The 26,982-nt window shown below is 44.7% G+C and overlaps 2 protein-coding genes across 4 annotated transcripts in view; both read right to left on the bottom strand.

The window, feature by feature from the left end:
- Positions 1 to 4,055, bottom strand: part of NADK (NAD kinase) — a 28,596-nt gene extending 24,541 nt beyond the window's left edge. Inside the window, exon 1 of the mRNA XM_039367224.1 lies at positions 3,792 to 4,055. The gene's annotated coding sequence lies outside the window, so the exon portion shown is untranslated. The remainder of the gene's footprint in view (positions 1 to 3,791) is intronic.
- Positions 4,056 to 8,047: 3,992 nt separating this feature from the next.
- GNB1 (G protein subunit beta 1) overlaps positions 8,048 to 26,982 on the bottom strand; it is a 37,151-nt gene continuing 18,216 nt past the window's right edge. Inside the window, exons 2-11 of one of the 3 annotated variants that reach the window (XM_039367894.1) lie at positions 23,318 to 23,425; positions 21,483 to 21,521; positions 20,006 to 20,112; positions 18,078 to 18,141; positions 17,339 to 17,501; positions 13,679 to 13,745; positions 12,735 to 12,936; positions 11,695 to 11,911; positions 11,082 to 11,193; positions 8,048 to 8,773 (exon numbers count right to left, since the gene is read on the bottom strand). In XM_039367894.1, coding sequence (XP_039223828.1) covers positions 11,087 to 11,193; positions 11,695 to 11,911; positions 12,735 to 12,936; positions 13,679 to 13,745; positions 17,339 to 17,501; positions 18,078 to 18,141; positions 20,006 to 20,112; positions 21,483 to 21,521; positions 23,318 to 23,374 — 1,023 coding nt within the window. In that variant the 5' untranslated portion in view covers positions 23,375 to 23,425 and the 3' untranslated portion in view covers positions 8,048 to 8,773; positions 11,082 to 11,086. Of the gene's footprint in view, positions 10,238 to 11,081; positions 11,194 to 11,694; positions 11,912 to 12,734; positions 12,937 to 13,678; positions 13,746 to 17,338; positions 17,502 to 18,077; positions 18,142 to 20,005; positions 20,113 to 21,482; positions 21,522 to 23,317; positions 23,426 to 24,819; positions 24,929 to 26,982 lie in introns of those variants that run through there. The other 2 variants (XM_039367892.1, XM_039367893.1) reach the window with 2 other exon arrangements.

The following is a 26,982-nucleotide window of genomic DNA, read 5'->3' on the forward strand; positions in this document are numbered from 1 at the left end:
AGCTGTAACCGTCATTAAGTGTGAAAAACGATTGTAAGTCACTTGTTTCAGTGCCGTTGTAACTTTGAAGGGTGAAGACTACCTGTACAAGCCTGGCAGTTTAACCCCAGTTGGCTGGTAATAATAATAATAATAACAACAACAACAATAATAAAGATGGAAGGGACCTTGGAGGTCATCTAGTCCAAACCCCTGCTCAGGCAGGAAATCCTACACCATTTCAGACAAATGAATATCCAGTTCTCTTCTTAAAACACTTCCAGTGTTGGAGCATTCACCGCTTCTGGAGGCAGGTCGTTCTACTGGTTAATTGTTCTCACTGTCAGGAAGTTTCTCCTTAGTTCCAGTTTGCTTCCCTCCTTGATCGGTTCACACACTGCTTTGGCCACACTAACGCCATTGTCAATGGGCCACAAAAATAGCCTGGCAGACACTGTCTTCTGAATCATACCTTTAAGAAATTGCTTGAATTCTCACACCAGGAGGAAACAAAGAGACATTCAGAGAAGAACAACAAACGGGCACTTGATTTTGCCACTTTTTTTTTTTTTTTTTGCAAATGAAGTTTATTCATCGTTTATACAATTTGTAAAAGAGGCATACATACAGCCCTATACCATTCAGTTCTATTTTTTCTCCCTCTCTCAGGCAGAGAAAAGATGCGATAACTGGAGAACAGGCCATTTTAATTTTGGCCAATTTTCCTCTGCGTCCTAATCATTTCAAGCCCCTCTACAGATGAATGCACAGCCATTTTATTATTTACTGGCTGAAAAGTCTGCAGGCAGAAAATTCACTTTCTACTTTCTTTATGGCGTTCTCCGTAATCTGTTCAGGAACGGCCCAATTTTATATACAGATAGTTTTCGACGTGCCACAATTCGTTTACTGACCGTCGGAATGTTTAAACCCGATTTCCGCAACTTGGCAATTTCTCCAGACGACAATTCCAATCCGCCTGAATCAGCATGATTGCTGGCTGCCTGGGTAGATGGTAGATATCAAAATCATCTAGACATCAACTGATTTCTTCCCAGGCTTATATCAGATCCTGGTTGACTGCAAAATCCTGGCTTGTCTGCAAGTACCAGACCAAGATCCTGGGTTCAAGAGTCTAGTGGACACAAGATGGGCAGTGACTAATATTTATAGGTTACTTATATGTAAGGGTGTAGGTCTGTACATATGTTGTATATAGTATGTTTTAAATGTGCGTTATGTATGTGTACACTTGAGAGCAAGCAACTAAATTTCATTTTTAATGGGTGTCGCTGTGCCCGCAGGGAAAAAAAATGACAATAAAGGTTATCTAATCTAATCTAGTGAGGCCTTTTTTCCCCTCTGGTTAGTTTACCCACCCATGTGAAACATATCCAGTGGGATACGATTGATTCATACAGTGATAAAACCAAGATCATCCAACAATACTAAAAAAAAAAAAAAAATGAATCAGTCGTTGGTTTTTATCACAGCCATTCTGCCATGCCTGCCTGCGTCGTATTACCGTTTATAATTTGAACTACAGAACAGTAAATAAATGTGCAGAGAGGACTGAAGAATTTCTTCACTCTAGTTCCAGTTGCAAAATCTTTCCTTGCCGAGAAGCGGAAAACAGGAAACTGCAAGACCGAAACGTCCCTTCTCCAAATAAGGTGGATTCTTATTTATGTTACTTTTCGTGCACCGCTCGGAAAAAAAACCCGCAAAAGGATGGTTGGAATGAAGAACGGGATTTCAAAGTTGCTTAAAGACATTTCTAAACTTAACAGACTCAGAGGAGGAAGGTGGAAAGCATGTGACTTGAATCACGTTTAAAACCAAGGCAATGGTCTGGTTAAGCCGAGCCACTTGGATTAGCTTCCATTTACTGAATAACCAGGAATTGGCTAGGCTGGTGCAACCTAAGTTAGAAATCCTGGTTTTCAAGCTACAATCGATGAGATGTACGAAGAGTCTAACAGCCCAAAGCAAATGATGTTATGGCTCTCAGCCATGCAGGAAGCCAGTACAATGTACGATTAACTTATCTTGCCTGGTTTGTAAACATTTTGAAAAAGGAGGCCCTTACTCTGAGTGTCCCCCAAGGAATGAGTAACTTTATGGTTGGACAATGGCTTAGCTCCAAGCGGTTCACCACCCCTACACACAACAAACATTATACTTTTTCAACAGCCTTGCTCCCACTGGCTTTGAAATTATGGATTTGTTAGATTTAGCCTTGCCGATTTTATTCACCATCTACCAAGGGTGAAACATATACCGTGACACGATTCCTACCTGGTTCGCAAAATGACCAGCTCAACAAGATTCCACTTAATAGTTATTTTTTTTTTCACAATACTGTACTATGAAATTGCAAGCTACCTACACAAGCTCCAGTCAAGGGCCCATCAATTCAAGAGGATACTTTTAACAAAGTAACAGCTCACTTTTGGTTCTTTTGTGAATCTATTCATGTAGCTGTTGTGTTATCCTATTTATTGGACTGTGACTTTAAGGTATCCTTCTCATTCTTTCTGCAAAAATTCCAGCGCTAAACAAAAGAGCCAAAAATGATTAGATTGCATTTCCAGCATCAAAACAACAAAGAAAATTTGACACGCTTCCAAGAAAATCCGTTGTTTTGTAAGCAATGAAACAAACAGTGGTTAGAACCAGTTATTAAATGCACCACAATTACAAGCAAATAGTTGCCAAGGAAGACAGACTTTGGGCAGCTCTCCGATCATGGCCCCCACTTTTCTGGAAACCCACTATTTTATTTATATCCTTATGTTATTTACTACGGTCTGTTGCACAGTCTGACAGATGTTTAGACTGGATTTGGCATTTTTATCCACCTATTAAGTCCTTCCCAAGGATCTGAAGAATTTGAGGTATCGATTATTATTATTGTTTATAGAGATTCTCAATCATTCAGATCCTGATTGCCCCGAAGGTGCATTCTTTCCAAAAGACAACTGGACTGTCTGAGTTTTCCTTTTTCCTTTGAAAACGTTTCACTTCTTATCCAAGAAGCTTCTTCCGTTCACAAGCGAAAGGTTTTCAAAGAAAAAAGAAAGAAAGAAAAAACCCCAAGAAAGTCCAGTTGCCTTTTGGAAAAAAGCACCTTTGGGGATATCAGATTGATCAGACCCAGATTGTTGGGGGCAATGTAAATATATATATACATTGCTTACTGGTGTACACCGCTTAGAGAGTGCTTGCACTTAAAGCGGTATATAAGTCTCATAAATAAATAAATAAATAAATATCAATTATTATTACGTTATAATTGGGTGCATTTGGAAGCAGGCTGTAAGAAAGTTGGAATTATAACGCAATCAAATGTCCTAAGAACACACACACACACAGTTGATGCCATCCCGGTTGGAAAAGGCGGCATTTACATAACACCTTGAATGGGTGACTGAATTAATCCCAGAGATCGTGGTTGGCTGAACCATTAACCAGCCCAGCAGGTTTGGAGTTGCGTTGCTGCAATAAAGAAACAGACCCACAAAGAGCCCAGCAAAGGTGGAAAATAAGGAGGCGGGTTGTGTGTGTGTGTTTGTGTGGGTGTGTGTGTGTAAAACACCCCAGCCACGCAATGATGGGCAGGATGATCCCCTTGGGGGGGGGGGGGGTAAAAGCCTGGTATGGGTTAGGTGGATGATGGGAGTTGTGGTCCAGCGTCCCTGGAGGGGCACCAGATGGGGAGGGGGACCGTGGGCACCAGGTTGGCGAACTGGCGAGCGTCCCCTTCCTTTTTTTTCCCATCTGGCCCCGCCCCTCCCGCTGACGTCACTCACCCTCGCGCCAGGCCCCTCCTCCGCCGCTCCCCTCCGTCCGAGCGCCTCCGCGGTGGGCCTCACAGGCCTCCCGCCGCCGCCGCCGTTGAGGTCGTCGCCGTCGACGCCGCCGCTGCTGCTGCTCGCCGCGGGCGCTTCCAGGCCAGCGAATCCGGCCGAGGGCGGCCGCAGCCGCGGATCCCGCCACGCACCGCCCCCATTCTCCGCCCTCGGCCCGCCTCAGCGCCCTCCTCCTCCTGCTCTCCGTGAGGGAAGGCGCCGCGCCTGCGCGTTGGCGCCGGCCGGATGGCCTCAAGAGCTGGAAAAGGCTAGAGAGGCGCGCGGCGTTGCGTCACGGGTCCCTTGTTGCCTTGCCAGGCTGGACAAGGGAGGCAGACAGCGAGGAGAGCGGTGGAAATCTTCCCCGGATAAATCAGTTTCTTTTCGGCATCCTGGGTTAATATCTGCCCCGTGTGAAAAAGAGCAAACAGACTTTTAACGGGGGAAGTTATGCCAGCATGGGGTCATTTCCTCTTCCCTCCGCATCGCTTTTCGCAAGCCTGGCTCTTTTGTGCCTCGTGGACTGCAACTCCCAGAATTCCTGAGCCAGCATGGCGGGCTCAGGAATTCTGGGAGTTGAAGTCCACGAGGCACAAAAGAGCCCAGGGTTGGCTACCTCTGGCTTTTCCCTCTTGAGCTATGCCTCCTGGCTTCTAAGCCCCAGGGCAAATAAAGGGGCATTATAGGTCGTCCTCGACTTAACAACGGCTCGTTTAGTGACTGTTCAGAATGACAACAGCACGTGATGTGTTTCTCACCGATGACCCTTGCAGCATCCCCAGGGTACCATGGTGAAACTTCAGAGGCGGTGGAGTGATTCATTTAACAGCTGTGGCAGAGGTTGTAAAATCAACCTAACCACTGTCTTGCTTAGGAACAGAAATATCGACAGGCTCCATTGCGGTCGTGAGTTGAGGACTGGCTGGATTGGATGAACCTGGTGCCCTTTAAGGTCCTAAGAAGCAAAGATGAAGTGCTTCTGATCCATTTTTTGCCACAGATCTCTGGCAACTTTATCAGTGCACTGATTTCCCCTTTGCTTTTTTAAAATATATATATAGCGCTCATTTATTTGCACTCATTTATTTGCGCTATTCATATGCTGTCAGTGACAAAAACTCGGCCAGTTGACTGAATAAATTGAATTTTATTTTGTTAAATGATGTAGCAAGGCCACTGTCAAATACAAAGCTGCATTTTACATTTTCCGCTCCAAACCACGATTGCATGAATATAAAAATTTCTTAGGATGAAAAGAGGTCAAAAAATGCATAAAGGGAAAAAAAACCCTCTTTTTTCAAAAATTCACAAAATATCCGAAAGTCTACCAGACTCCAGACTTTGAAAGTTTAGGCAAAGATGGCTGATACTTCAGACAGAATCTCTGCTGCAGATTGAGCTCTACAAATAAAACTCTGGCTAACAAATTGTGTTTATTTCCCCTATTAATTTAATCAGTGCAGTTTTCATCCGTCAGCCATCAGGTCCAGATGACTAGGAATTTGCACATGCATTGAACATCAATAAGCCTTTGTTCTCCTTTGCCTGTTTTGTACATTAATATTCTTTTCATCTACAGCTATATTTATACCTGTAAGCCCCAGCTGGCAGAGAGCACTGGGTGTTCTCGAAAGCATTTGGAACTGAGAGAGAGAAAAAAGGCTCTTTTTTTCCCCAAGCTTGGAAGCCCACAAAGACTGGAAGAACTGACAAATAAAATCTACCCCTAACTGTTGTCTCTTCTAAAATGAGCAAATAATAAATCTGATTTTCCTCAATAGCCCTTATCTTAAGGTCATGTCAATCAGAAAGAACTTGCTTGCTAATTAATTTGCTAGTTTTAGCCCCCATTGCAAAATAGATCGCTAGTCCTCTTGTACTTATTTCTTTACTAAATAATTTAATTATTGGCTGCAAGAATCAAATATAATGCTAAACCACCCCAGCTGCCTGTGAAATAACCACAGGATTTGCCCAAAGGATGATTTATTTATTTGATAGTTGAATACCTACAGATATCTACTAAAAATGAATTAAAGAGGGAAGGGACCCTAGCAGTCCCTCCCCACTACTTTGGATCCCAATTCAAATTTCTGGTTGTTTTTTTTCCTTCCCAAAGTGGTTTTTATCTCATTATTTTTTTCTGGAGGTTTTCCATTTTGTCTGCCATTTAACAGCTCACCTCATTTACAACCAGTTATCTGTTCCGCCTAATGTGTACCTTGGAGAAATGAGGATGATTATGGCCATTTTCAGTCTTGGCAGCCTCATTGCAGAGAGAAAATAGAAAATAAACAAAAGATGCAAGATTATTTTTGGTTTGCAAAATTCTTCCATTCAGTCCTTTGAAGAAAGCTAAGTGTTGAAACGGTTCCCTCTAGTGGATCAAACAGGTAAGGGCATTTTTAGACTTAGGCAGAGTAACTTAACAAAACAAAAGATGGATTTTATTTTTTTCAGATAGATTTCATTGGTCAATGGTAACTCTCTACATGCCCCCCCCCCCATAAGCCAGCATGTGAAGTTTCCTTGTTTTTAAAAAATCTAATGCAGAAGTGTGGAAAAAAAGGACGTGTCGAGCTTGTCAACGCCCAGAAGTGAGCTTGGCATGTAAAATGTCTTAATATAAATAAGAGGAGGCACGTTGCCAACTTTGTGTGGACCCAGAAGCTAATCAAGAGTTCAAGCTGGACAGGAGACCACCAAGCGATCCCCAGTTGGCGAGGCAGGAAAATGCGTCTGTCAAATCACCCATCACCTCTTTTACCTTGTTTTTCCATTGGTTTCCCTCGCGACTCAAAACCATTAAAAAAAAAATAACGGTTACGAAAAGCTACTGGACAGAGAGCGGTTTGAATAAGCAAACATAATTCCTTCTGAAAGCAGGGATGACTCATCCTGGATCAGAGCCAGCCCTCCTACCCCACTTCCTGGCTAGCTTCTTTCTCGGCTTGGCTGCCACTGAGACTTCCCGGGACCACAACAGCGATGCCACCACTCCAGCCACTGAAAAAAGGCTGGGATTTTTGCACCAAAGAGAAGCCAGTTCATTTTGGAGCCGATTCCAACTATCAAGGCCTGGGGATGGGTTTGCATCTTGCCTTGGCAGAGAAAGAAGGAGTCAAGTTCCCTGTTTTCCCCTCTTTCGATGGGAGAAAAGTAGCTTTTATAAATATTTTGATTTTTGCTCTTCTTCCAGCCAACCAGCCATGCCCTATTCCAGGATCACTTTACCTTTTTGTTGTTGTTCTTCTGCTCAAGCATTTCCCAAACCTGATTATCTGAATTGAGTTCGGTGGGCATGTACGAATGCATCAACACACAAGCCCCACATTTTGGAGTTTGGGAAATCCTTTTCAGTTTTCCAGGGCCTTTGCCAAGATAGCCAATGTCTGCACGAGTGGTACAGCAAACGTGTCTTTTCCCCGTCGTTGTCTCCTTCAAGGTGTGGGATATCAGCACCCATCATCCTCACCTAGCAGGCTCCAGGCCTGTGCAATTAGCCATGAAGCCGGGTTCGTGTGTTTAAACAAACACAAACGTGAATGATTTTAAACCGAGACGTTGAGACGGCAAGAACCTAGTGGGAAATCCTCTTTGCAGACAGCTTTAAAAAAAAATAAGAACGTCGTAATCACCAGTCCACGAGCATAAGCCTATTTTATTTTTGCACGATTTAGGGCCTGCTCTCCACACTTCTCAGTGGCTTGGCTTTAAACAAAGAGAATTCAAGGCTAGTTTAGTGGGTAGAGGGATCACAATTCTAATTATAAAACTACCATCAGACATTACAGATTATAGAACATGTATATAATGATCCAATTACAGATAAAACCTACATCACACACCAGCTTCCAGATAGGGTCCCAAGATGGGTTAGTTCACACAACCTGCTAAGACACAGGCTAATAAACATCAATAATAGCTCCTCTGTACTTTGGGATATAGAACATAGTTCCAAGCTTATTCTGTGCTGGGCCATTGTGTGTTGTGCAATCCAAACACACAAAAAAAAATGAATTATGCTTACCGATCACATTTCATCTAAACCCAGTTGGTTTTGGCTTAGTGTGTCCTGGAAGCTCTGCAGTGGTAGCAATCCATGGTTTATGGCCTATAAACTGGAGGAACCAGGCCACTCAGCCATACTTTGCGAAGCAGGAAAAACCCAAAATGCAGGTTCGGATTCCAGCAAAAACCACGAAGGCCCGCCAGCCGTTCATGTCAAACTGCTTTATTACATCTTAAATAACAGTACATTTTAATATAGGATCTATCTGGCATCCAGCTTTCTTGAAGTACACCGACTTTTAAAATTAAATACAAAAAAAGTGAAGGATACAGAGGGTGCAGAGGAAGCTCTACAGAGACTTATCTCAAGGGGAGGGTGGGGGGGAAGGGCGAGGGAAGAGGAAAGAGGGTGATTAAAAAAATCAAAAAAAAAATATCCCAAAATTCAAGATGCCAAATCCAGGCCTAAAAAATAATAATAATAATAATAAAAATGCACGATTACAGCACATTTTGTACAGAATGTCGCGGGGGGGGGGGGGAAACGCAAGAGAGTGAAAAGGAAATGGATTTAAAAATCACTGCTGCTGCTGCAAAAAAAAGGGGGGGAGGCAGGTTAGGAGGAGAGGAAGAATTGAAAAGTTTATCCAAACCATTTGCTGTCCCCAAGGCTTGTCAACTTTCAAAATGCAAAGCCAGAAAAAGGGCTTAATTGAGTGTTGAGTGTTCAAACATTGCTTTCAATGTTTTTTTTGGGGGGGGGAGAGAGAAGGAATAGGGGAAAAAACGTATTAAAAATAACGAGTATCACCCTATTTCCAGATGTGCAAAAGTCTGGAGACTTTTCATTCTTCGGTTGATTCCGTTTTATGCATCCCAGTAGCGGCAGTAAAGAATATCAGCAATGGTTACAAGCTGCTTGCTTGCTTTCTCTTTTTTTTTAAAAAAAAAAGAAAAGAAAAAAAAAGGATTAGGTTATTTCTCGAAAAAAAAAAAAAAAAAAACAAGAGAAGGACGTCTTAGTTTTATTATGCACTTCAGCGTTTCTACAGCATGCGATTCTAAGAGTAATCCAGCCCCAATTGGCAAATCCCAAACGCTTCTCCCCCCCCCCTTTCCATCATAATTGTTTAATTTAGAAAAAAAATCTCAGGTCGTGTTTTTCATTAAAAAAATAATAAATCAATTTGGATCTTGCTTCAGACCTAGCCAAGGGTTCCATTGGTTGGTTGGTTGTTTTTTTTTTTTTCCCTCCCAGCCCTGCTCCTGAAACCCCAGTCCACCAAATCCAGTTGTTTATTGAGATTATGGGATGGTCTTCGGCGTTAATAAATCAAACAAAACAGGTAGGAAATGAAAAATGCCCAGCGAGGCGAGATTGGGGCTAGGAAAAATAGAAAGAGGGAACATAATTTTTTTTTTGTTACCCATAGAAGTGAAAAGTTGTTTGTTTTTAAAAAAACATTCAATACCATGTACAGAGTGTGCTTGGTTATCTTCTTAACATTATCATATATATGCAATATTTGTGCAACAATTTGTGACATTAAGACAGGAAAAAAATTTTTTAAAAAGAAGCAAAAGAAAAATAAAAGAAAACCCAGGGAATAAATTTACAGCATTAACAAGCCCAGAAAAAAAAAATCTGGTTTGGGACTCCATTCTCTTGGCTCAAAGTTGGACCATAAAAAGCCAACTGCATTTTTGTTTTGTTTTTTAAAAAAAAGGAAAAAAAAAATAAAATTGAACAAAAGGGGGAAAGGAAATGGAAACATGGACCAAAAAAAAACCCCAAAACAAAACGGGGATATATCCATCTTGCTACGAACGCGGCTTCTAAGTTTTGAAAAGATTAACACGAAGCCTTCCCACCGTAACCCATAAAGTCAATACGATTTGCCATTCTTTTTTAAACTACAGTGAAACGTAAAAGGTTTATCTTGCTTCACAAGCTTGTTTTGTTTTCCTTATTTATCTATCATCGTTTAGTTCGCTTTAAGTTTTGCCCCGGCATGCTTACACGAGCGTGTGATTTCTTTTTAAGTTTGTTTGTTTGTTTGTTTGTTTCTCTCTAGACAAACCGAACTAAAAAAATAAAGTAAAATAAAAACGTGGTCCCCAATGGAATGCACAATTTTGATCTCTTTTGCTATTCACTTGGTGTGTAACAACCGCGGGGTGCTCTCTGAGAGAGAATTGTGCTCTTTTGCTTCGGCCGAACGAGAGAGACGTGAAAAAGATCTTGCCTTTGGTGGTGGGGGAGGAAGGGGGTAGGGGAAAGAGAGAGGCGGGGGGGGGGAGATCCAAGTTAGTATATTGAGTTGGATACATTATTTTAAACTTTCAACCGTTGGGGGAAAAAATTCTTCCGATCAGTGGGGAGTTCACGGACTGTCCTGCCAGAGAATACACACAAAGAGAGAGAAAACAAACAAACCTTGGTTAGATCCTGGAAGCAAAGCCATTGGTGTGTGTATATATATATATATATATATATATATATTATATATATATATATATATAATATATATATATATATATATATATATATATATATATTATAAGTAGTCTGAGCTCAAAGTTTCTGTTGCTAAGCGAGAAGTGGGTTTTGCTCCACTTTATGGCCTTCTTCCTTGCCCCACTGTGGTTAAGTTAGCAACACGCTCTGGCTTCCCCCACTGAGTTTGCGTCTCAGAAAAAGGGATCACGTGATCCCAGGGACCCTGCTCCACGTGCCAGTTATCACGCGGCCGGATTTGGATCACATGACCCCAGGGATGCTGCAAAGGGTCGTGGGACATGGTCACAAGACGCTTTTTTCCCCCCCAGTGGTGTTGTGACTTTGAACAGTCACTAAGCAAACCGTTGTAAGTCGAGGACTACCTGTACTGGGTTTGGCAAGGGAGGGAAATGAGCCCCCCCCCCCCCCGATGGCTCAAGCACAGGGCAGAGAAACAGACAAGGAGCAGTTTATCACCTGCTCCGGACTGAGCATCCCTTAAACTAGCATGCAGAAACCCCTGATGATCATTGGATAACAATGATGGTTTCTCTGCCCCTAGAGGTAGATCAGGCAAGGATTAGGCTCAACTCCATTGCTCTCTTCTTCTTCAAAAAAAAGGAAGCCAATGAACTGGTCTGCCCCCCCAACCCCGTAATCCGCTTTAAAGTATAAAGATGGAAGCAGATTCTGGCCCGCCCGCTGCGTCGGGCAAGGGGAGCGTGGGAATGGGTACCTACAGGCCTCAGTTCCAGATCTTGAGGAAGCTGTCCCACGATCCTGTTGCCACCGCCATGCCATCGTCAGTCACTCCTAAGCAACTGACACGGTTATCGTGGCCGGCTAAGACACCTGAGGGGGGGGCAAAGGGGGGGGAGAGAAGAGGAGAATAAAACGCAACATGGGAGGAGAGTTGCAGTATAGCCCAGAAGCAAATATATACACACAGTCATGTCATATAAGCATGTGTGGAGGGAGGGAGGGAGGGAGGGAAGGAGGGAGGGAAGGAGATGGGAGGGAGGGAAGAAGGAAGGAAGGAAGGAAGGAAGGAAGGAAGGAAGGAAGGAAGGAAGGAAGGAAGGGAGGGAGGAAGGAAGGAAGGAAGGAAGGAAGGAAGGAAGGAAGGAAGGAAGGAAGGAAGGAAGGAAGGAAGGAAAAAACCGGGAGGGAGGGGAAAATAATCATGAGTGGCTGAATTTGCTCAAGGATTTTATATCATTCATTCATTCATTCACCTCCCTCCCTTTCTCATCCACCATTTTGATGGTTTCACCTTTCCCATTCGGGATGTTCTTTCCCCAGCCAGGTGTCCTCCCCCCCCTCTTCCTCCCCGTTTTGCCCTTCCCGCCTGACCTGCTCTGTCCGCTTTGAGCGTGTCCCACACGTTGCAGTTGAAGTCGTCGTAACCGGCGAGCAGGAGACGGCCGCTCTTGGAGAACGCTACGGAGGTGATGCCACAGATGATGTTGTCGTGGGAATAAACCATGAGCTCTTGGTCAGCACGGAGATCAAACAGCCGGCACGTGGCATCATCGGAGCCGGTGGCGAAAGCGTTGCCGTTGGGGAAGAACTGGGCGGGGGAAAAGGAAACGGGTTTATTACGAGGATGGTGGCTTTTTTGTTCTCCTGCATTGCCACAGTGCCTGTGGGACAACAAACCACCACCTTCACCGGCTACAGCGACGACGTAATGAGCTTATATGATAGATAGATAGACAGACAGGTAGGTAGGTAGGTAGGTAAATAGATGATAGAAATAGATATAGATATGGATAATAGGTAGACAGATGATATAGATAGATAGATAGATAGATAGATAGATAGATAGATAGATAGATAGATAGACAGACAGACAGAGAGACAAATAGATGATAGAAATAGATATAGATATGGATAATAGGTAGATAGATGATATAGATAGATAGATAGATAGATAGATAGATAGATAGATAGATAATAGATAGACATAGATAGATGATAATAGATAGACAGAGATAGATGATAGATAATAGCTAGAAAGAGATAGATAGAGATAGATGATAGATAGATAGATAGATAGATAGATAGATAGATAGATAGATAGATAGATGATAGAAACAGATATAGATGATAGGTAGGTAGGTAGGTAGGTAGGTAGGTAGGTAGGTAGATAGATAGATAGATAGATAATAGATAGACATAGATAGATGATAATAAATAGATAGACAGAGATAGATGATAGATAGATAGATAGAGACAGACAGACAGATGATAGATAATAGCTAGAAATAGATAGACAGAGATAGATGATAGATAGATAGATAATAGACAGACAGACAGACAGACAGAGATGAATGACAGACATAGAGAGCGTAGACAGATACTGCCTTACCGCCTGCCACCTTCATACGTACACAAATGGCATTGATGTCGGATTCATGGCCGGTGAAAGTCTGCCTGCACATCCCTTCTCGGACATCCCACAGCTTGGCTGAGGCATCGCAGGCACCAGACACGAAACACTTGGAATCCGGAGCGAGGGATAAGCTCATAACATCTCCGGTGTGGCCGGTGAAGGTGGTGGTTTGCTGTCCGGTTTCTATGTCCCACAGGGCGCTGCAGCAGTGCAGGAGAAGAAAAAAGCCACCATCAGATCAACTGAGTTTAAGTCTGCTAAGGGTCTCTCCCCCCCCCCCCTTCCTTAGCTCTCTGCTGGATTCAGGCACACAAATAAGGTTAGTTTATGGACAGGTCTCCCCATCTCCGATTCGCAGGCCTTAAGAAGACCCGCCTTTTATTTTCAATTTTTTTTCTTTTTTAAAAAGCAAGTATCTCCATTATCTGAAGGGGTTTATAAGAGGCCAACGCTCTGTAGGCTGCTGGGACAGGCCAGGGAGATCCTAGCCTTCAAAGACAAGTATTGCCGTTTAGGCGAGATAAACGGACGGCTGCATCGATCTACGGAAATCAAAGCAAGGATGGAGACGGAAAAAAGATGTTCATTCTAGGCCAGGCAGGATACAAACCGGCGTCTTTGACTATCATAAAAATCTTGATTAAATCTGGGGCAAAGGACTCCCTTTTTTTCCTGGGGATCATCGGGGGGGGGGGAGGATTGGCGGCAAATCCAACAGGGGTTGTGACTCCTAATAGGAACCGGCAGAAGCTTTTGGGATACTAAAAATAAACCCTCTCTTCTGCTTGAGCATTTGAGCTCAGAACAGCCTCCCATTTTATGTATCTGCAGGATTTCAAGGCTGGCAAGGGAGAACAGTATTTCAACCGGAAAAAAAAAAAATCAACATTTTTGTTGAGTACGCAAACCGTCGACACTCGTGCTACCAAGTCTGGATCTTACCAAGTGGTGTCTCCAGAGCTGGTCACAATCTGATTATCATCCACAAACCGGCAACAGGACAAATAGCCTGAAAAAGAGAAAGTGAGAGAGTCGGTCCAAACAAGGAACCTAAGTCATGAGGACTAGCATCTTACCAAGTGATTCTCAACCTTTTAAATGCTGTGACCCCCCCCCCTCAACCAGTCGTAAGTCGAGGACTACTCAACTGGTGCAGCACCGTTTGCAGAAGGGGACTTTTGGCGGGCTCAGCAGGGCAGAGACAGCCTGGACAATTCCTGTTGGCTTTGGAAAGCCAATAGAATTAGACTCTATTCAAGAGAGTCTATTCTATTGGCTTTCCAAAGCCAATAGAATAAAAGGGAGGAGCACAGCTAAGGAAAAGGGGGGGGAAATGGCGGACTGCGTTGTTTGGCGACCCCCGTGAAATGGTCGTTCGACCCCAAATGGGGTCCCGACCCACAGGTTGAGAACCACTGCTTTACATGAAGACATTTTCCAATGAAGAAACCTTTGTCAGCATTTAATGGTAAAGCCTATGTATGTAACAAGTATGTAAGAAGCAATAAACCCAAGAGTTTGGTGTCCTGCAGCTTCAAACCTCTGCCCAAGACATGCCTGTGTCTTTTTCTTAGTGTCTTACATGGAGGGGGGGGGAAATGGTTACAGCCCTTTGCCATAAATCCTTCCCCCCCCCCCCAGCTTTAGGTCAGGCTTATTCAGGATATGCTCCCGTCTGACTCTCACCTGTAAACCTGGCCAGATGTATAAATAGCTCTTGGCTGCCGTTATAACCTCGAATCCCCCACCCACCCACCCTGGGAAGCTGTTTCCACAAAGCCGCTTTTAGTCTCCATCCAAAAAGCCTGCAGCAGTGCGAACCCAGCAGGGTGCACAACTTTGCTGGGCTGTGTGTGTGCGCGTGTATGTCCCTTTTAAGGACCGCCCAAGGTTTTCCAGAACCAAGCTGGCAAGTGGGAGGAAGAGTCTCTGAGCTTGAGGTGCACCTTCCAGTGTTTTTTTTTAATTTTTCCTTTTTTCTTTTTGCAAACAGAAAGAACAGCGTTAAAAATAAGGGCTGCTGGATGTCCTAGTGAGTGAGAGGAGTTGTGTTACCTCACAACTTGGCTCGGGAGAGGAGTTGTGTTACCTCACAACTCCCGAGTTAAGAAGCGGCGTAGAGCAGAGATGGATGATGGCTACCGCTAGGGACCGGGGCCGCGAGAAAAAATGCAAATTTCTCCCTGTGCTGTGCTAGGATATATGAAAATAATCTGTAGTGATGGGCCCATCTTTAGGCATTAAATTACCCTGCCTTTCCTGTAGAACAGAGGTGTCCAGCCCTGGCAACTTTAAAGACTCCAACTCCCAGAATTCCTCAGCCAGCCTCTGGGAGTCGACATCCCCAGGTCTTAAAGTTGCCAGGGTGGGACACCTCTGCCCTAGAAGGGAAATATCTACCAAGGTGTTGGGAGAGATCCCGATTCAAAGCTCTAAACTGGAGGCCACAGCGTGCTTGGGAACACCTGAAACCAAACACCTTGTCTCTCGGGATTGTGTCTGGAGGACAAGTGCGTGAGCTGAGAAGATGCAGTGGTTTTGTTTTGTTTTGTTTTGGCTCAGAGACAACCATCAGCCTGCCCAGGTGATGAGTCTTCGGAGGTCAAGTGGGGCTTGAGGTGGGATCTTCTCCACGCAGGATCTGGTTCAGTCCAACAGTGCCTTTTCCTACAACGCAGGTGTGTTATTTGATCTTTCCAACTGGGGTGGCCAGTTGCTCAGACTCAACCTGCCCTCAGGTGTGCAACAACCTGACAAGGAGCTGAATCCTGATCCTTGGGCTGGGCAAGCAGAGGCGCGCCCAAATTAGAGCCCCCCGTCTCTGCCTGCTGTGTATATCTTTGGACGTTTGCTGGGACATCTCTGGGGATGCAGGCACCTTTCCTGCGTTGTCTATACTTGCCAAGCCAAAATCAAACCATCAAAACCTGGTGTGCATGGGTTCACATGTATACAGCCCCTGTCTCTTACAACAGAACCCTCGTGCTTTTTATTCAAGTAGAGCAGTGGTTCTCAACCTGTTGGGTCGGGACTCCATTTGGGGTCGAACGACCATTTCACGGGGGTCGCCAAACAATGCAGTCCGCCATTTTTTTCTTCTTTTCCTTAGCTGTGCTCCTCCCTTTTATTCTATTAGCTTTTGAAAGCCAATAGAATAGACTCTCTTGAATAGAGTCTAATTCTATTGGCTTTCCAAAGCCAATAGGAATTGTCCAGGCTGTCTCTGCCCTGCTGAGCCTGCCAAAAGTCCCATTCTGCAAACGGTGCTGCACCAGTTGAGTAGTCCTCGACTTACGACCGGTTGGGGGGGTCGCGGCATTAAAAAGGTTGAGAACCATTGAAGTAGAGCATCCAGACACGTGGCTGAAACTGCTCGTCATTGAACTCTTGAGTCTCCTGCTCGAGCAGCTGGTGGGTCCCTTCCAAGTCTGGTTATTCTGTATCCCGCAATTGTCGAGGATCACCGACAAAAGGCAAGCAAAAACGGCGCAAGGAGTGCTCAAGCCCATCCAGCAAACTGGATCCGCCGATGAGAGGATCAACGCCTCGGTTGATCCGCAAGACGGCAACTACAACTGTACGGGATTTCCTTGCGAAATAAATTTTTCACCCTCCAGGTGTATATTTGCATCACTGCCCTCACACCCGATCTCCGCAAAGAACAACCAACGTTCCCAAAGGAACCTCACGCAAACCAGAACGACGAAATCTCATACAAGACAGAACGATTTAAAAAAAAAAAAAAAAGCAAGACGCTGTCCATCCTTTTAGTCCTGAAGCCTTTTAAAACCCGATGCCCGAAACCGAGATTCATATTCCATCCGCTGCTCCTCTTAAACCTTCGTCGTTTTTATTAGCGTTCTGAACTTAGTAAGACCAAATCTTCTGGGATGGTACTGCAAGTGGACAGATGCTGATTCAGAGATATTCCCAAGACCCCCCCCCCCCTACTGCGGAGGAAGAATTTCTCTGGATGATCGTGCTTAAGTCTATTATGACAAAAGTGAGATTATCGACTTTTTACAGGCACTTGGGGGGAACTCCCGCCCCCAAAGCTATTTGGCATAATGAACAGCTTAATCTCTTGGGACAGATGTGGTCAGTTCTCTCTCTCTCTCTTCCTCTACGACTAGGGATACACAGCATCACTCAACCACTAAGTAATATCTTGCAGACCTTTCCTATATCCTAGCCAAATTCCCTGCCTCTATGCTACATTCAATCTGGAGAAGTGAAGTTTATATACCCACAAGGAGGCAGACAATTCAACAGCCTTTTTAAAAAGCCGGGCATGCTTCTGATTGGCAGACTTAAAATGCCCAGCATGCCAAGGTGGCCAGGGACTCTGGGAGTTGTAGTCCACGTATCTGGGAAAAGCAAAGTACTGAGCTGAGTGTCTACTCTCAGGAGCTCTGTTAGCAGCGTTGACACTCCGCCCAGGAATGGCCACCTGACACAAGGTGAGTGGGAGTGGCATAAAATTTACCCAGAATTGGGGATATATGCAGGAGTCGCCCAGCAAACAAGCTGACGGCATTTCCAAGGGCGGAGCACCATCCAGAGGTCAAAGGAACTTGAGTCTGGATGAGAGACGGACGTTACCTGTGTGGCCGGCCAGCTCGCGGCTTACTCGGACGTTGCCTTCGCGCGTTTTCAAGTTGTAAATGGAACAAATGTTATCGAGACCACCGCAGGCCACGTAGTTTCCGGAAGGGGCGTACGCACAGGTCATGACCCAAGAGGAACGCAAAGGGATGGCGTGGACCTAGCAAAAGTATGGAAAAAAATTTTAAAAAATAAATAAATGGTAATTAAATTAAACAAATAGGCTTTCGTGATTCCGGTACACGTTTCGCTTGGCTCTAAGCGGCAGAGATGTAAATTTCCTGACAAACTGAAGGTAGGTCGTATTTTAACCAATAAATGATCCTGAAAAAAGTGATTCAACCTTTTGACCCACAAAAATGGGACTGCACTGGCCTTTCTCAGCCCAGAAAATGAATTGTGATTTCTAAATGGCTGATTTGGTACCTTTTCTAAGCGGTTATTTTTTATTTGGGAGAAAGGCCTTTCATGTGGCTTTTGCCAGCACTGCATCGCTTGCAAATGGGCTGCTTGCCTATTTTTCCCCACAGCAACCCTGCGAGGTAGGGTCGGAGAGACACTGAGTGGTTTGAATTCCCCGAGAGAGCTTCTGTGGAGTAGAGAGTGCGTATCTTAACTCTTAAGGCAGACTGAAAAGAACACAGGCCTCAGGGAACGAAGCTGTGTTGACGTGTCTTTGAATTGATTTGCTGCAATTCAACAACAACAACAACAAGGAAATTGGTTCGGCTCTCACCTTGTTTGTGGTGTAGCTGTCCCAGATGATCAATTTTCCATCTTGTGATGCACTAACTAGAAGCCTAGAAGGGCAGACAAGGGAGAATAAATGGTGGGGTGGGTTTGTTTGTTGATTTTGCTAATCATACAGTGAACTGGTCCAGATTGGCCTCAATCGATTGATCAAATCCTTCGCAAGAGTTTTCCAGCAAATCACATCGTCTTTATTCTAGGAACTGTGTTGGTTGTTCCTGCACTGCTTAGACCCTGAAGCATTGAGGGCAGAAATCTGTGCATCTCTTTATTAAATGGCCATTTCACCATCCAAAAGGAGCCACAGGAAACCCCTGTACAGTTAATCCTCAAATCACGACCACGATTGGGATCAGAACTTGCATTGCTAAGCAAAGCAGCTGCTAAGGGAATCGCACTCAACTCTACAGCCTTTTTGGTCATTAAGCAAAGCACACAGTCATTATGCAAACTGACCTTCGCCCACTGACTTTGCTCACTGGAAGCTGGCAATGATGTGACCCTGGGACACACGCCCACCGTCATAAATCCATGCCTGAATTTTGACTTTGTGATGGTAAGGCAAGGTACAATGGTTGCACGTAATCTTGGAACGGTCGCTAAACGAACAGCTATCTGTTGAGGACTATCTATGTTATATAAGGCCGAACCTGGGAAAGTGTGATTGGTCAAAATGGATCGGAATTGATCTGAAAGTAACCGGGATGGATCTGCTGGCATTTCCACCTTCTCAGATCTTTTCTGTGAGATTACAAAGACTCAGCAATCTGCAAAAGGCCTAACACAGATTGTAGTATTTTATAGTGCCGCGCTATTTATTATATATATATTGAAACTGCATATTTTAAATGGTGCTTGTCGACTTGACTTATGTATTAGCGTTTTAACTCTAAGCTTGTTCTACGTTTGAATTCTGTGGTGACACAGTTAATAAACATTTTTTTTAAAAAAAGAGTTAACGCAGATTATTTGACTTGAAGAAACAAACTCAAGTTATTAGTTAAGATTCTTTTCCTTGGATTAAAAACAGCCCCTCCGATACAGCTTTGGTCAATTCAGGAAAAGGCTGCTGCCTTTTTGAAGAACAAGTTCACTTGTCTCTGTCAACAAAGAGGAATAAATGTTAACTTTACTTGTCAGCATCGCTTAATATTCTCGGTTCTGCAGCAAGAAAGCACAATTACAAAACTCAATAATGACTAGGGTGGCTTTGCTGAAATAACTCTTTCCTCGCCGTGTTTGTGTTTCAGAGCTTGGCCTGAAAGCTCCGTGCAAAAAAATTAACGGACCCGAAGCTCTCGCCGACATCCCTTACCAATATGGTCAAGTACCACATATGTCCTTGACTTACAACTGCTTTGTTTAGTGACTGTTCAAAATTCCAACAGTACTGGAAAAAAGTGACCTGCCGTTGGTCCCCAGGCCAACAGCCATTCCTGCCGTCGCGTAATCAGAATTTAGGTGCTGGGCAACTGGCCTGTATTTACCACGGCCGCAGTCTCCCAGGGCCATGTGATCACCATCTGACATGCTCCCGGCCAGTTTCCGACAACAAGCACAGTCAATGGGGGAAGCCAGAATCCCTTAATGACTGCCTGGTTCCCCAAGTACTGCACTGATTTGCTTGTCACCCATGACCAAAAAAAAAAAAAAGCTTGCAAAATTGGGGTGCAACTCAACAACTGCAGTGGAAATCCTGGTCCCAATTAAGGTCGTAACTAGAGGATTAACTTATCATCTGTTGTGTTGTACATAGCAGCAGCACAACCAGGAATCTCTTCTGACTCACCCATTCTTCCCACTTTCCTTCTATCTCCCCCCCCCCCTCCGCTTCCCTCTGATGATGATGATGAGGAGGAGCAGGAGGAGGAAGAATCCTTGCTGGGGACAACCTGTCCAGCCCAGGTAACCTACCTGGAATCGGTTCCCCAGTGCATTGCGTAAATTTTGGCCAAGTGTCCCCGCAGAGTTCTTCTAGTGCGCATCTGAATACGACCCACAGGATCAATGTTGGCTGTGATCTGAAGAGAAGATTGCAGATAATCTGTCAGCAGAGGCAACTACCCAAAGGTGTGTGTGTGTGTGAGAGAGAGAGAGAGAGAGAGAGAGAGAGAGAGAGAGAGAGAGAGAAGGGGGGAGGGAGAGAGGGGAGGAGGGGAAGAGAGGGAAGGAGGGAGAAAGAGAGGGAGGGAGGAAGAGAGAAAGAGAGGGAAGGAGATAGGGAGAGACAGAGAGGGAGGGAGAAAAGAGAGAGGGAAGGGGGAGGGAGGGAAAGAGGGAAGGAGAAAGAGGGAGAGAGAAAAGAGAGGGAAAGAGAGAAAAGAGAGAGGAGAAAGAGAGGGAGGGAGAGAGAAAAGAGAGGGAAGGAGAAAGAGAGGGAGGGAGAGATGGAAGGAGGAAGGGAGAGAGGGAGGGAGAGAGAAAAGAGGGAAGGAGAGAGAAAAGAGAGAGGAGAAAGAGAGGGAGGGAGGGAGGGAGGGAGAGAGAAAAGAGAGGGAAGGAGAAAGAGAGGGAGGGAGGGAGGGAGGGAGGGAGGGAGGGAGGGAGAGAGAGAGAGAGAGAGAGAGGAGAGAGGAGGAGAGAGAGAGAGAGAGAGAGAGAGAGAGAGAGAGAGAGAGAGAGAGAGAGAGAGAGAGAGAGAGAAGGAGAAAAGAGAAAAGAGAAAGGGAAGGATCCACTATAGCAGGGGTGTCCAAACCTGGCAAATATAAGACCTGTGGACTTCAACTCCCAGAATTCCCTAGCCACTCATGCTGGCTGGAGGATTCTGGGAGTTGAAGTCCACAAGTCAGTGGCCAAGGCTGGGCACTCCGGACCTATAGTATGAGGTAATAGCAAAAGGTTTGTATGTCTGCAAGGTCTTAGTATTAACAGCTCAGGGGAACTTGTTAAAACGTGAAGGTGTCACAAAAAAGGTCTGGCTGCCCAAAATAAACAGACTTTCTAAGAAACTGCTTGTAAAAAGGAAACAGCCTTCCAGTTTCCTCGTAACATGGCCAAGTAAACATAACAGCTTGTATTTCGGTGACATGGCAATCAACGCACTGAACGTTTGTAGCATAAACACCACAGGGGCAACAATATACGTTTGCATCTTTGCACTGTCTCCATACAACAGTCGTAGCTTAGCAAAATGTATGCCGGTTTCTGGAACCAAGATCATAGATAAATAATATTCATGGCTAACTCTTGGTCTGTTAGCCGCCTAAACCAAGTTTGAAGAGGGCAAACTGATCAGAGCCACTGAAGTCATCCTTAAGAAAACGAGAGCAAAACGGGGCCAAAGTCACTAACAACTGTGGCCATACCTCAAGGAGCACCCCATACGCCATTTTCAAGGGCCACAAAATACTTTGATTAAATTTCACACACACACACACACACCCCTTACCTGGGCCAAGGTAGCGTCGGCACACGCTTTCCTAGCATCCTGCAAGAAAGAAGAATGTTTGAATGCTTGCAGAGGAGAAACAAACCAACAAAAAAAGTAACCCCAATTTTTGGTCTGCTCCCGTTTTAAAATTACTGCTAGCCGTCCTGCATAAACGCATAAATAAATACCTGGGAGGAGGTATTTATCAGAAGCTTATAATCTGCCAAGAATTTATAAAGCCTATTAGAGGTAGCGTCTCCCTCGATCAAATGGCAAAAAGGCCGATTAGGACGGACGGGAGGACTGGTGCGCAAAAGGCTCCAGACAAGCTAAGCTGGATAATCCCTTTGTGAAACCGCTTTCCGCTGGACATCGCAAGCGGCTTCAAGCTGCGGAGTGCCCACGTTTGGGCAAATGTTAAACAGCCACTCCAAGTTTTATCTTGTTACTCTTAAGTCGGGGCTAAGAGGAAATGCCGTAATAGGTTGCAATCCGGTGGAATAGATTTAAATACAATTCTGCAGCTCGGCCGGCTCAAGGATTAGAATTTAAGGCAATATGTCTTGTCAATCATGAGTCTAGGTTCCCTTGCCCTAATATATATATATATCCAAATTTCTTTTTCTGACAAAGAATTAAAGAATTAAATTGGGAGACTAAGATGGCCATTTCGAGCTCATTCTGCTCTCTTCAGTTAGCCACACCCTTTATGGGATTCGAACCTGGGCAGTTTACATCCTAGGCAGTGATTTAACCACCAAGCCACAGGCTCTCCTCCCTCTTTGCCAGCTGTGTCAAGGGAGTATATGCAAGGCAAAAGAGATTGTAAAAAGTAAAACTGCAGTATAGCAGTTAAAAAATGTCAAGGTGTAATCAATTAGACGCCTTCAACTCCCAGGATACTCCAGCCGGCCTATCTGGGAATTGAAGTCCACACATTTTAAAATGTCTAAGGTTGGGAAACACTGCTTGAGAAAACAGGAAATCTGAGATTTGGACAGAATTTCTCCCAAAAGCTTCTGCTGGATTTTGACTCTGATTTTCAGCGCAGATTGTTTCATGCTTGACATATTTATATCAGAGAAATCAGTTAATGGCATCCGAACTTGGTTGCATTCTCACAGGCGTTTCATCACCCAGCTAGGTAACACCAGCAGTGCTCGAGGGAGTGAGGGTTTGCTCCCTCTCTTTCTCGCACTGATTGATGTCACCTAGCTGGGTCATGAAATGTCTGCAAGAAAACCACCAAGCTCAGAGGGCACCAAGGACCCCACAGTTCAACCCGGAGCTACAACTAGTCTCTTCAATGGGTAAATCAGTTTATCTTCCCTCAACCCAATGCCTTCAACCACGGGCAAAAAAGGATGATACACTGGTAGACCAAATCATATGTAGTGAGGTAAGTTGCCATACTGTCCCAGTATCAATCTACAAAGATCTGTAACATTTATTTATTTTTTAAAAAAAGCTTTGTAGCTTTCAAATTCCAAACAGAAAAAACTTTCCTACGTGGAGATTGTTAAGATATCTAGGGTTTACTACCACCCCTGTTCAGCCTGGGATGCTGGAGACAGGCTAGGCCAGGGGTAGGCAACCTTGGCTCTTTTATGACTGGTGGACTTCAACTCCCAGAATTCCTGAGCCAGCCACGCTGAAGGGACAGGGAGAGGCTTCCAAGCTGAGCCAGGCTGGCTCAGGAATTCTGGGAGTTGGAAGTCCACCAGTCATAAAAGAGAGGGCAGGTAAAGGGTGGCATAACCATCACGTCTATATTTTCCACCAGGCCCAAATCTTTGAAAATTCTGTAAACCAAAGTTCTCAGGAAGAAAGAGAGGAGAGGAGTTAATACATACTCTGATTTGGTTTTTTAGTTGCTCAGCCTCCTGGCGTAACTGATCAAGTTCACTCATCTTCCCACGCTAAAGGGGTGCAGCTCTGACACTCCTTAGAAGCTTAAAAACCTGCAAAAATCAATAAATAGTGGCATAAATAGAGTGAAGGAAATAGTCACACCGACGTGCACGTCCCAAAATCTCGGGTTACGTACAAGGCAGTCCTTGACTTACGGCAAGAACTGAACCCAAAGTTTCGGTTGCTAAGCGAGACAGGTGTTGAGCGAGTTTCGCCCCATTTTACCATTTTTCTGGCCAGTTGTTAAGTGAGTCACTGCAGCTGCTTTAAGTTAGTCATATGTCTGTTAAGAGAATATTTGCTTGTCAGAAGAACTGAAGAAGTGTCCTGGAGAAGTGAAATGTCTTCAAGGAAAAATAAGGTCCCGTTGACTTTTGGAAGAAGAAAAAAAACAAACACATTTGGAATAAGAGTTTGTTCTGAATTCCCTCAAACCGGCTCTTCCAGAAATGAGAATTAGGACCAGACAGGTCCTAATTCCAAGTGGTTCATCCCAAGAACGGCCATTCCTGGAGGAAGCAACAAGGCCAACGAAGAGCTACGTCTGGATTCTTTGCAGAACCTCACTGGCTTCTCCAAAACTGACGGGGAGGCCAGAAGAGGGGAAAATGACTCATTTTCAGCCTACAGCCTTCCTCCACCGGCTACCTGCTCGTGCAAAAATCACCAGTGACTTTATCTCAAGCCTGCTTTTAATGAACTTCAGGGCTGATCATTATGGATGCTGCAATGTTCCGAAAGCCAGCAAGTTGAAGTCTGCAGCCTGAACGGAGGCGATGAATAAAAATGGGATCCAGGTCCCCAAACGGCCCTGCTTGCCTTCGAAACCGCTGGAGATCTGCAGCCATTGTGTTTTCGCCTCCAGCCCCCTGATCATCTTTGTTGCTCTTCTCTGCACTCTTTCTAGAGTCTCAACATCTTTTTTTTATATCAGGGCGACCAAAGCGGGATGCAATATTCCAAGTGTGGTTTTACCAGGGCATTGCAAATCTAATGAATGAATGAATGAATGAATGCTTTGCCAACAATTTCTACAGTCAGGCATGTTCAGATGCATCTTCATGATTCAGTCGCCTTTCCAAATAGGCTTGTCTTCTCCTCTTGAACAGAAAGGCCATTTTTATAGCCCAACGGCTAAACGGGGAAAACAAACTCAAATCGACAATTTCAACGGTCACTTGCAATGAACCAAACCAAGACCAAGTCCACCTGGAAAATATTTTCTAGGCAGGAGGGTTATTATTTTACCAAGCAATTCTTTTCAATGGTGTTATTGTACTCCCCTATTTACACAGAAATTAAATTAGGTTTTCTGCCTCTAGGCCAAATGACGCTACAATCAGACAAAGATCGAAAAAGGACTGAGGTCATCCAGGGATGCTATCCGGTATCTCTGAACGCAGTGACCAAATTGGAGAAAGTGATGCTAATTACTTAAACTCACCTAGTTAACCGCTGTTAAGCCACTGAAATGAAGTTCTAATTACTTGTAGCTAACTGTGCTGTGCTAATATCCACAGCAATAGTTCTTCCGGGGTTTTATCTTTAAAATCCTACAGAAGGAAGGGAGAGAGAGAAAGAGAAGGGAGAGAAAGGGAGGGAGGAAAGGAAGGATTGTAAATTGAGGACTACCTATAATCTAACCTAGAAACTTCCCAGCATAAGCTATCATAACCAAGTTATCCTCACCCAGGAAGGGCTGCAGCAATTGGAAAACCTAATCAAGAATATTAATATCACGAGAAATCATGGAAAAACTGTCGTGGCGGTGTGCCCCCCCCCCGATCCCGGAAGAGAGCGGCCTCTTGCTGTAATCTCATTTTGTCTTGCAGACTCTTGACCCCCTACCCAGGTAGATCTGGTAAGGTTTCTCCACCAAAGCTAGACATCTAATCCCACCCAATTCCCAACAGGCTTAAAAGCATCGCGATCCCTTGGCGATGGGATGGCAAACATCTGAGCGGGCTCCTCCGAAACAAGATCCTCGGTATAAATTAGCGTTTGAAACTCTGGGAGGGGCCCGGCCTGCCTAAACCAGGAAGCAAAAAATAACCACCTTAACAAGGCGGTCACTTTGTGACCCATTTCAACCAACCAGGGGTAACCAATAATTTCTGGCTTTGATAAGCTTCACTTTCCTGCTTTTTCTCCATTTATCTTCCCGCGCTGTCTGCACGGCAGTTCTTCACTTCCATAAAATGGTTTTAAATGCCTGCTACCTGGACTCTCCCCCCCGCCCCCCTTCTGTAGCAGATACAAAATGTATTGAAGGAAAAAAGGCCCATTTGTCTGACGCGATTTCGTACAGGTGAGAGGGGCCTGGCTCATCCCTGGGAGACCAATTAGGAGCTGAGGCTGCCAAGGAATCTAGGATTAAACATTCAGCCCTGGCTTGTTTCATTTGTGTTCACCGGTGGGTAAATTAGGGTTACGAAAGCGTGGATTAAAACCCCTTTGAAGTTCTCCTTGGGTGACGTTCTCTAACCTTCACTATCGCCCCACAGAGATGGCGATGCCATCCTCAGTTGCAAGAAGACGTCGGAATAACAGAGCTGGAAGGGACCTTGGAGGTCTTCTAGTCCAGCCCCCTACACTAGTAGACCGTTTCAGACAAGTGGCTGTCAAGCACGGCGCAACCCACCATGGAAAGGATCTCCAGCTAAAAGGGAGATGCCTTTCTATGGCGCTGGGTATAACTTCCACAAAAGAAATGGCTCCCCCCATTCAGTTTTTCAACCATCCTTGCCTGCAAACCATCTCAGGAACGTTTCACGCATCTGGGGACAATGTCTGGTCAGCTTGACCGGACCAAAGGCTGTGGCGAGGTCCCCGTTGACCAGGTTCAAAAAAGCACCAGGGCCCCCACAAAAGATCTTTGCTGCAGCCCAATCCCTAGGCGTTCTTTTGAACAGAAAAATAAGGCTATTTATCGCAAAAGAAAGCTCTGCTCAACGCACAAGGCAGCTCAACGCTGCTGCGAAACAATGCCCCTGGAATTTGAAAATTTTTAAAAAAGGAAAGCTATTTTCGCTCCGCAGGGCTTAATGTGTGGTGGCAACAGGCCTGTAATTTTAGCATTTGTCTTAGGGGGAAAAAAACAACAACAACCTCACACGCACAGAGAAGTGGGCATCTTTGCAGAGCTGGAAAACAAAGGAAACCAATTTTTTTTAAAAAAAGCAAACTGACCCCCCCCCCCTTCAAACCCGGCAATATTTTGCTCAAGCCATCCAGGGAGCTTAAAATGCAGATTGTGTCTTATTGGGCTACTTTAATCTTAGCCTCTCTCTTTGTTTTTCTTTTAACTGGTTTCCAGTTATTACTGCTGTTCTGGCTAATGTCTCTTAGGGAGAACAAGGGCCAGATATATTAACTGAACAGGAGAAGAACATCTATCTATCAGTGAGAAGACAAGAAAAAAAAAAAGGGGGGGGGGAATTAGAGGAATTTGATGCATCTGGATAAAAGAGGTTATGTAGGAGAGGAGGGGTCAAACGTGTCATAAGTCACAAATCGCTGCAAAGAATCTCGAAGGCCTTCTTTTTATCTCCTGCTCATTTCCCTTGTCGGTTAGGTTAGTCATTCAGATTCTTGTAGAGAGCTTAAG

The sequence above is a fragment of the Crotalus tigris genome, unplaced genomic scaffold (genome assembly GCF_016545835.1).
Source record: "Crotalus tigris isolate CLP2741 ecotype Arizona unplaced genomic scaffold, ASM1654583v1 scf7180000020588.15403103151:6194809, whole genome shotgun sequence".
Taxonomy (NCBI): domain Eukaryota; kingdom Metazoa; phylum Chordata; class Lepidosauria; order Squamata; family Viperidae; genus Crotalus; species Crotalus tigris.